Source organism: Mesoplodon densirostris, chromosome 5 (genome assembly GCF_025265405.1).
Source record: "Mesoplodon densirostris isolate mMesDen1 chromosome 5, mMesDen1 primary haplotype, whole genome shotgun sequence".
Taxonomy (NCBI): Eukaryota; Metazoa; Chordata; class Mammalia; order Artiodactyla; family Ziphiidae; genus Mesoplodon; species Mesoplodon densirostris.
This window is the reverse complement of record NC_082665.1, coordinates 119,154,725-119,165,723: the sequence shown is the minus strand read 5'-3', so window position 1 is coordinate 119,165,723 and position 10,999 is coordinate 119,154,725. Positions and strand designations below refer to the sequence as shown.

Here is a 10,999-nt window from a genome sequence, read left to right as displayed (position 1 = left end):
CAATCTTCTCTTTATCCTTAGTGTTATGAAATTTCACCATGATGTGCTTTGGCGTGGGCTTTTATTTTTTCTTTATTGTGCAGGGTATTCATGGCATTTCAAATGGATTCACATCATTTACTCTAGGAAATTTTCATAAATATATACATACACATCATACACACATATACATATATCAAAATAGTACCATCCCTTCCATTGGTTTTCTTTCCCTGGAATCCCCACTAGTTACATGTTAGACCTCCTGGATTGCTTCTCTCATTTCCGTATCATTTATCTCCTATTGTCCGTTGTTTATCCTTTTGTTCTATTTGCTGAGAGCTTTTTCTCACTTATCTTCTAGACCATGTATTGAGTATTTAATTTGAACTATATCATATTTTAAATTTCCAAGACCTGTGCTTGTTCTCTGAACAGCCCATTTTAAAAATAGCATTTTGTTCATGTTTCATGGAAGCAATATCATCTCATCTGCCTGAAGATTTAATTTTTTCTGAAGTTACTTCCCCTGACTTCCTGAATTATCTGCTTCCGCTAATTTCTTTTCTTCTGTTTGCTTTGATCTCTCTTTTATTCATGTTGGAAGCTTTCCTCAAATGTCTGCTGATCCTTAGCTATTAAAACGAGTCATGATATGTTGTCTATATATACAGTGTGGTGGACGATGGATATGCATAATGTATTGGTGAGAGGGTGGAGGGTTATGTTGGAGGAACTGCTGACTTGGCTTTACTGTAAAGTAATTAACAGGGTTGTCAGCTGAGCTTTTTGCTGGTGGACCCCTCACATATATCGTAGGACTTTTTTCTTTTCTGGAGCTGTTCTCCTAAAAGGGATCTTTTAATCTTTCACCTAAGGGTATAAGCCTGACTGCCAATATTTTGGGAATGGGATAGGGGAAGGGGCTGAAAGATCTGAATTGTTTCAATAAGAACCAATTGGTTCTAGTTCAATCTCTCCAGAGTCTCTTGTAGGGTGGAACAAGGGTTAGTCACCTGGATGCATTGTTTGGGGCTTCTTATGCAGACTTTGAACCAACACTGTTGTTTTCAGCTCACTGCTCAACTCTGCCTTCCACATTACCTAGGTATCACTGATGCTTTTCTGGGATTTGGAAAGACCAATAGCCTTGCCTGTGTCAACATCCCATTCTCAGGAATTAAGTTTTAGCTTCTTCCCTCATCCAAGTCTCTGAGGATAGGGAGAGTGTTTGCCACATCAGAGTCCAATGCACCACCCAGCCCCAAAGGAATACTCATCAGATATCTGTTGAATGAATGAAGGTCTAGCTAAGTGACTTGAAGGGGGCACTAAACTTTCTGAGCAATAATTTCTTCATCTGTAAAGTTTGAACAGCCATCTCTGACCTTCCAATTTCACAGGGCTGTTGTGGAGTGAAGGGACTCAATACTTTTCTTCTTCTTCTTATTTTTGGCGACAAGTAGGTATTAGAGGTGATGTTGGTTACAACTTGCAGAATTCAATGAATCAATACGTAGATGCCTTACCTCTCCCAAAACACAATCTAAAGGCCAGAATTTTCTCTTTTTTTCACTTCTAGTCTTGGACTTCTTAACATACAATTCCTAATAGTCAGAAGGAAAGTGTACATTTAAAACTTTGGCCCAGAAGAGAGAGATACAATTGCTACAAAGACTTGTTTCCCTGGCCAAATATTAACAAGGTGTAGATTAAAAAACAAAAACAAAAACAAAAACCAGAAAAGGCCTCTACCTCTTGTTAAGTGAATAAGCTGCAGCAGATGTCAAGAAGAGAAGGACAATTTGTATGGAAACACAAAAGACCCCGAATAGCCAAAGCAATCTTGAGAACGAAAAATGGAGCTGGAGGAATCAGGCTCCCTGACTTCAGACTATACTACAAAGCTACAGTAATCAAGACAGTATGGTACTGGCACAAAAACAGAAAGATAGATCAATGGAACAGGATAGAAAGCCCAGAGTTAAACCCACGGACATGTGGTCACCTTATCTTTGATAAAGGAGGCAGGAATGTACAGTGGAGAAAGGACAGTCTCTTCAATAAGTGGTGCTGGGAAAACTGGATAGGGACATGTAAAAGTATGAGAGTAGATCACTCCCTAACACCATACACAAAAATAAGCTCAAAATGGATTAAAGATCTAAATGTAAGGCCAGACACTATCAAACTCTTAGAGGAAAACATAGGCAGAACACTCTATGACATAAATCACAGCAAGATCCTTTTTGACCCACCTCCTAGAGAAATGGAAATAAAGACGAAAATAAACACATGGGACCTAATGAAACTTAAAAGCTTTTGCACAGCAAAGGAAACCATAAACAAGACCAAAAGACAACCCTCAGAATGGGAGAAAATATTTGCAAATGAAGTAACTGACAAAGGATTAATCTCCAAAATTTATAAGCAGCTCATGCAGCTCAATAACAAAAAAAACAAACAACCCAATCCAAAAATGGGCAGAAGACCTAAATAGACATTTCTCCACAGAAGATATACAGACTGCCAACAAACACATGAAAGGATGCTCAACATCTTTACTCATTAGAGAAATGCAAACCAAAACTACAATGAGATATCATCTCACACCAGTCAGAATGGCCATCATCAAAAAATCTAGAAACAATAAATGCTGGAGAGGGTGTGGAAAAAAGGGAACACTCTTGCACTGCTGGTGGGAATGTGAATTGGTACAGCCGCTATGGAGAACCGTATGGAGGTTCCTTAAAAAACTACAAATAGAACTACCATATGACCCAGCAATCCCACTACTGGGCATATACCCTGAGAAAACCATAGTTCAAAAAGAGACATGTACCAAAATGTTCATAGCAGCCCTATTTACAATAGCCCGGAGATGGAAACAACCTAAGTGTCCATCATCAGATGAATGGATAAAGAAGATGTGGCACATATATACAATGGAGTATTACTCAGCCATAAAAAGAAATGAAATTGAGCTATTTGTAATGAGGTGGATAGACCTAGAGTCTGTCCTACAGAGTGAAGTAAGTCAGAAAGAGAAAGACAAATACTGTATGCTAACACATATATATGGAATTTAAGAAAAAAAAATGTCATGAAGAACATAGGGGTAAGACAGGAATAAAGACACAGACCTACTAGAGAATGGACTTGAGGATATGGGGAGGGGGAAGGGTAAGCTGTGACAAAGTGAAAGAGCGGCATGGACATATATACACTACCAAACGTAAGGTAGATAGCTAGTGGGAAGCAGCCGCATAGCACAGGGAGATTAGCTCGGTGCTTTGTGACCGCCTGGAGGGGTGGGATAGGGAGGGTGGGAGGGAGACGCAAAAGGGAGGGGATATGGAAACATATGTATATGTATATGTATAACTGATTAAATTTGTTATAAGGCAAAAAATTTAAAAAAAAAAAAAAAAAAAAAAAAAGAAGAGAAGGACAAGGTAAAACAGTTACCCTAAAGTGGTATTATTTCACTCCTGTCAAGGGGGGGAGATTTCAATTACTCATAAATGTACTTTTAATAAGAATTTTAAAAAATCATATTTCAGTAATTCTTAAAATGGTTCAAAAATTCAGAGAAATAAATGGGCATTCAAATGGTTCAAAGAACAAAACAAAAACCTCTAGTTTCATTTTATATTCTTGCTCTATTTCCAGTTTATTTAAAAGTCGTAAAATTAAAACATTTTAATTTAAAAAAACTGTTATTAAATTGACTCCCTTATTTCCCTAAGAGATTCCTGAAGGTAAGGATTTAAAATCAATGTCCTTCTCGAATGAACAGGGCAATAACTCCGCTAAATATAAACTTTCTATTTCTCTCCATTCATAAAACAGACAAAGGCATCATTGTTCTCTAGTTTTATTATTTTTTAATCTTCCCAACACATGAACTATAACTCATTTTGAGATTTTTCAGTGCATTTCACAGCAAAAATGAACAAGGGAATCATTAAAATGGTTGTACATTAACCAATTATCTTCTTATAATTTACAATTTGTTGAAAAAAATTATTATTTTGCTGTTTTCATCCTATTAGCCCCCTTCAATAAAACACAATTTATCAGAGCACAAAGCCTAAGCTTCTTATGATGATGCAACAGATACAGCCACTTACAATGGCTGATGAATAACAGGTATATGTTACACACACTGATTGGAAGACCACATCAGAAGAAACAGAGTAAGGCACCACTCTTGGAAAATTAAGGTAGCTTGAAGTAACAAGTGTTGAGCACCATAAGTAGGTGCTAAATAAATACTTGAATGAATGATGAAAGCCATAATTAGCACTATTCTTTTAATTGCCAGCAATTCTTCAACCTCAATAAAATACTTATTTTAAAAAAAGACTGTACCTGAATATAACTTCCTGATACCTTTTTATTTCATACTGTTTCTTCAGCATTTGCATTTCCTTGAAAAAACAAAACATACCATACATGCACCTAGTCACATATATAACTTCTGAATTACTGACAAATATGAATAGTTGTTTTAAATTCTGAGTGAACAGAGGTAAGATAAAGCATACTTATCCAGAGGGATAGCACGTAATATTGGATATTAACCTACAAGTGAAAAAAAGGTAAGGAGAGCAGTAAGTCTTATTTTTTAATATTTGCTTGTTCTTTAATGCCTCAGCTCTTGAGAAGGGCCAAAATCTCATCATATTGACATGACCACATTTTAAAAAACTGTCTCTCAAGTATAATATTTAATAAAACTAGGTTGAAAAATGCTCTGAAATTTTTCAAGTCAATGTTGTTTTCAAGTATATTAAAATGCTCAGAAGAAAAACTTCTCCATGGTTATAATTCTAATCAATTTATAAATATACTTTTTAAAAGAGAGTTCCAACAGAGGTGGATAATGGATAAGTTCCTCAGACACAGGCACACAGTCTCTTTGAAGGAACAGAGTGCCTTGTTACGACAACCTGGTTGACTTTTTTTTAACACTGATTTCAGGCACAATGGCTGAAGCCACTTCTGGGTCATCTTCTTCCTCCTCTTGATTTGTTGTAAGAGTAGTGAATACTTCAGTTACTGACAGAAAGCAAAGCACAAACTCTGAAAGAGATTTCAATTTTCACTACAAAGAAATCAAAATCACTGAGTTCTCACCGTTGTGTTTATCTGCTGCCCCCATGCAAAAAGAGGGGATTCAAACTTAGCTTTTGGAGCAGGAACTGGATAAAAGATTAATCATCTAATAATTCAGGTGAAAGGGCTTCAGATGATATTGCTCACATCACATGAACAGCTTGGTGAGATGTCCATCGTGCTTCTTCAACACTTTGGTCTTGCTGCAGTTCTATGGTGCCCTAACTGGTACATTCTTGTGGTTAGTTTCAGTCTGTGCAATCAGGAAGCAGGTCACTCAGTGCAATGACTCCATTCTTAGAGAGTATAGGGTAAATAGAGAAGTTCATTTGGTCGAGTCTTAGATAGTGTGTGTCACTCTGCTGGTTGTACTGTTGGAATTATTTTCCAAAGGGGTTTGTGATAAACCCAGCCATCTCCCTGAAACAAGCAGAAAAATAAAGAACCATTCCTCTATTATTTTCAGAATCAGTAACCAAAACTAGATGCAATGCCTTCATTGAAATGGAATTCTGTTCTCACATTTAAAAACAAGAGTTTGTGAAGAAAAAGCCTTGGTGCTTAAGACACCAAAAAATATGTGTGGTTAAGCTAGGATTAGGTGAGAAGTTCTGGTCTGGGAAGACCTAGTTTGTGCTCCACGAATATTTTACTTTGCAGAAGTCATTTGTAGCAATTCTGCTAATTTTGCCAAGATGCTGCAGATTGAGCCCCACTGATGGAGTGACAGGCAGCAGGTGGAGCACAGGAAATGGTCACCAAGGTACGAGCTGTTCTCTACATCTCAACTGGCATCTCTAGGATCTGAGTATTGTTTCCTAGTTCTTTCCTGACTCTACCCTGTTAGTTTTCCCTGGTTCCTGTGAATAGAAGGATACCAAAAGGAGACAAAGTTAGTCAAAGAGTGAACGAAAGACAGGAGAAGACCAAGTGAGGAAAAAAGTGCTGCAGCAAATGCATGAAGCAGCATACTGGGGTGAGAGCTTGGCAGAGCTGAGGTCACAGTAGCTAAGACTGTAGTTCGGTGTTTAGGCGACTAAGTGAAGTAAGTCAGATTTGAACCTCTGTCCGTAACCCCTATATCGCCCTCAATTTATTTGCATTAAAAAACTTTTTTAGGGACTTCCCTGGCGGTCCAGTGATTAAGACTTCACCTTCCAATGTAGGGGGTGTGGGTTCAATCCCTGGTCAGGGATTGGTCAAAAAACCAAAACATAAAACAGAAGCAATATTGTAACAAATTCAATAAAGACTTTAAAAATGGTCCACATCAAAAAAGAAATCTTCGGGCTTCCCTGGTGGCGCAAGTGGTTGAGAGTCTGCCTGCCGATGCAGGGGACACAGGTTCGTGCCCCGGTCCGGGAGGATCCCACATGCCGCGGAGCAGCTGGGCCCGTGAGCCATGGCTGCTGAGCCTGCGCGTCCGGAGCCTGTGCTCCGCAACGGGAGAGGCCACAACAGTGAGAGGCCCGCAGAAAAAAAAAAAAAAAAAGAAATCCTCAAAAAAAAATTTAAAAATATAGATTTACCCTACCTTACTCCAAAAATGGCTTACTCCCAGCAATTATGTGGGTCATAGTGACGAGGACTCTCTCCTTGACCAAACTTTAAAAGTTAGACTCCTCTATCTCTCTTCTTGACTAAGCCTCATCCTAGGCCTGCTAAACTCAGTTTTAGCAAAAAAAAAATCCTGATGAACTAGCTTATCAAGAATTCTCTCATCTTTGATATCCAATGAAACTCTTCTCACACTTTTGATCTAATCAGGTGCCTCCCCCGACCCACCATTCTTGACATCTGACCAAGTTCCTCTTAGTAATCTTCCATCCACTCCCTTATCTTGCCCCCTGGCTATAAATTCCCACTTATCAACACATTCAGAGTTGAATTCAATCTTTTTCCTCTACTGCAATATTCTTGAAAGAAGTCTTCCTTTTCATTTTTAATAAGCGTCAGGAAAATTTCTCTTTAACAACAGAAACCATTATGTTGTTTAAATTAAATCACCTGGTTGATAATTATCACAAAACACAAAAACACAGAAGATGTCGCCTAACCACATTACAGAATGCTAGGTTTAGAAGTTAAGACGTGCCACCTGACCATCTCACTTCACAGATGAAGAAACTGAGGCTCCGAGAAGTGAAATGAGTTGTCCAACTTCACCCAGGAAGGGGCAGGGTTCTTTGCAGTGCACCTTCTATACAATTACCTACATTTTACAGATGAGGAAACTGAAGTTAGAAGTGGTAGATAAACTATCCAAGGTATGACTGAGGTTCAGGCTTAGCACATCTGACTCCAATGTGGTCCACTATTCTGCAAAAGCCTTCCTGCTTGCATTTATACACATCCGCTCAAGAGGATATGACCAATAGATCCTGATGGATGTGTCTAATCGCACAAGGGAGGAAATGGAAGATCCAATAAATGACATGTCAATGAGAAATGGTCAGGACAAGAAGGTAGGTCGTATCAAGTGACACTAGAGACACTTTAAGTTCATCTATACTTTCTCAGGCTGCTCTACCTCCTCTCTTTGTATCAAGTGACTCTACTCCTCCACCTAACTAAAGCCACCTCCAAACTGGTCTGTTGGTCTGACAGCAATAATCGAAGTACCAAACAAAAGGAAAAGCTCTTGTCACTCATAACAAAATGTATGAAACATCTACGAAGTGCCCAGCACTGTGTTTAGGACCACAGGGGAGACAAAATGGACTTTTCAATAACATATGATTCTTCTTAGCAAAGAGCCATACCTGATGGCAATAGCGCCAAAGTTGTTATGAACTTCGTGGTACCAGTGTCAGCTAACTACCACCCTCGTCAGCCTCACTTCTACTCTGCAGTGCTTCTTACAGCACAGTCCACGGTCCTGTCACACACAGGATGTGACGCGATGGCCCCATGGGCTTAGGCAATCAGTATATGACACAAATCTAACCCATCTATTGTTGTACCACTGTGTCATGGCACACCATTTAGAAAGCCATCTTACATCTTACCAACTAAAGAGGCCCAAACCTGAGCCAGCATCTCCAATCTACTGTTTCATCAGGCAGTTAGTGAAGACTATCTAGGCAGAAAGAAATTCACGACTTTATTAGACAACTGCCATATCTTGCTATCACTTTCTACATCTGTCTATCCAACATCACAAAGTATAATAAAGGGATTAAGTGGTAGGTTCTTAATAATATCTGTCAAATAAAGAATACATGAGAAGTAGCATGTTTACATGTCATGTTAGTTGCAAGAACCAGGAGGCCTATCTTTTAAAGTCTTTTAAAATCGGTTGCATCTTTTACCCATTACAGCTTCTTGCTCTCAGCCACTAGAGTTCATTTTTAATGATTTATAGGAGCCTTCCCTTAGAAAAATTCTCCTCTTTAGAATCTGCTTCTGGTATGCTATCTTAGTGAGCTTGAAATGAAAAAAATCTAAGGTTACCAGACTATAATTTTGCATAGTAGTTACAAAGGTTTATCTTTTCATATAAAAACGAAGAGGTGTAAAGTACTTTTCTTTGAATTTCTATCCATGTAAACATTTGGGGGACTTCCCTGGTGGTGCAGTGGTTAAGAATCCGCCTGCCAATGCAGGCAACACAGGTTTAAGCCGTGGTCCGGGAAGATCCCACATGCCACAGAGCAACTAAGCCCGTATGCCACAACTACTGAGTCTGTGCTCCAGAGCCCGTGAGCCACAACTACTGAGCCCATGTGCCACAACTACTGAAGCCCGTGCGCCTAGAGCCCATGCTCCACAACAAGAGAAGCCATCGCAATGAGAAGCCCATGCACCACAACAAAGATTAGCCCCCACTCACTACAACTAGAGAAAGCTCGCATGTAGCAACGAAGACCCAATGCAGCCAAAAAGAAAGAAAGAAAGAAAGAAAGAAAGAAAGAAAGAAAGAAAGGAGGAAGGGAGGGAGGGAGGGAGGGAAGGGAGGAAGAAAGGAAGAAAACATTGGCATTTATATTTCATACCCAAAGATGAGAAAAATTAAAGCAATGAAACTACTACAATAAACTGTAGGCTTTTAAGGGTAATAACTATGCAAAATTCACAAACTGTTTTTCCAGATTCTTTCCTGACAGACCAATATTAAAATTCAGTGAGTTTCCTTAGACTTGGCTATGGACAAGAAAACTTTTCTTGGCATCAGCTCTGGTCCATTACTCACCTTACTCTGAGTTCTACCAGAAATTAATAAACAAAATAAAACAAAACTTTAAATTTAGAAAAGACTTTAGGAATCATTTTGTCTTACCTGCAAAACTAGTGAAGTAAACACTTCTACATAAGCCATGGTCTCTTACATGAGTCTAGCAATGGGGAACACATTACTATAAAATGCACACTTGTCATTATTGGATCTATTTATTTATTTATTTATTTGCAGTACGCGGGCCTCTCACTGTTGTGGCCTCTCCCGTTGCAGAGCACAGGCTCCAGACCATGGAGGCTCAGCGGCCATGGCTCACGGGCCTAGCCGCTCCATGGCATGTGGGATCTTCCCGGACCAGGACACGAACCCATGTCCCCTGCATCGGCAGGTGGACTCTCAACCACTGCGCCCCCAGGGAAGCCCGATTATTGGATATTTTTTATTGTTATACATTCCTTCTTATGTTAAGCTCAAAATGCTTCCTGGTAGTCTGGGCCTAGCTCAAGTCTGCTATTGGAGCTGATAAGAAACTTCTACGCGATAAGCCTAACCTATATTTGAAGAAAGTTATAATGAATGGCTCCAATTTTCTGTTTTCCAGCCTAAGCACCCCCCACATCACTCTTTTGTCCTTAAACATTGCAAAGATTCTAGTCACTTCTCACTATCCTCTGTGTAGCCATTTAAGTTTTTCATGCATCCTTAAAATGTGGTCTCTGGAAGTGAACAAAGAGTTTCACTGTGGTACAAAAGGCAACAAATTGTCAACTGCATATTCTGTTATTGAGATTAAAGATTAATGTTGGTATTTTGTGGCCAATTTAAATCCCCAAATCTATTTCATTTGAACTGCTGGTAAACTATTCTACTTTGACAAACTGTGAAAAGCTCATGAAAAAGCTCATGGTTAAGCTGGACTGTTTTTAGAAATAAAGATATATAAGTGATAATTCAGGAAAGCCTACTAAGCTAAAGTTCTCACTAAGTAGATAATGAGTTTTAGTCTGAAGACATGTAGGACATATACCTCTTTAATAAAATATTTGGTTTTCCAAGGTGTGCCTGTTTCAGTACGATGCCTTTCTTCAGTCCTCTGGCGTTCTTCCAGGGTACGTTTATGCTCTGTGGCCTTATCGATTTCAGATTCCCTCAGAGAGTCTGTCACATTTCTCCACAATCGCCTGAAATCCGAAAACCACACATTTTACATTCTTCAAAAAAGATAATTAAATAGAATTGATACCCTCAAAATTAACAGTAATTTTAATAAATTACATTTCCTGAATCAGATCTATAATTTCATGCCTATGAGTTACAAGAATGCTGACACTATGTTGCTGATGTTAATGTCCAAGATGCTGCTGCTTCTGCTTCTTTTTAAATTAAAAATAATTTATATTTTCCTAAGTTATATAACCAAGATTTTTATTTTTAAGAAACTTAGGAGACAATAAGCAAAAGGAGAAATAAATTTTAAAAATAATAAATTTATTTATTTATTTTTGGCTGTGTTGGGTCTTTGTTTCTGTGCGAGGGCTTTCTCCAGTTGCGGCGAGCCGGGGCCACTCTTCATCGCGGTGCGCAGGCCTCTCACTGTCCCGGCCTCTCCTGTTGCGGAGCACAGGCTCCAGACACGCAGGCTCAGTAGTTGTGGCTCATGGGCTTAGTGGCTCCGCGGCATGTGGGATCTTCCCAGACCAGGGCTCGAACCCGTGTCCCCTG

General features: G+C 39.1%; 1 protein-coding gene across 2 annotated transcripts in view; it reads right to left on the bottom strand.

Moving 5' to 3' along the window:
* Positions 1-4,364: 4,364 nt before the first annotated feature.
* Positions 4,365-10,999, bottom strand: part of OSBPL11 (oxysterol binding protein like 11) — a 100,134-nt gene continuing 93,499 nt past the window's right edge. Inside the window, exons 12-13 of one of the 2 annotated variants that reach the window (XM_060099408.1) lie at positions 10,305-10,458; positions 4,365-5,520 (exon numbers count right to left, since the gene is read on the bottom strand). In XM_060099408.1, coding sequence (XP_059955391.1) covers positions 5,455-5,520; positions 10,305-10,458 — 220 coding nt within the window. In that variant the 3' untranslated portion in view covers positions 4,365-5,454. Of the gene's footprint in view, positions 5,521-6,695; positions 7,313-10,304; positions 10,459-10,999 lie in introns of those variants that run through there. The other variant, XM_060099409.1, reaches the window with a different exon arrangement.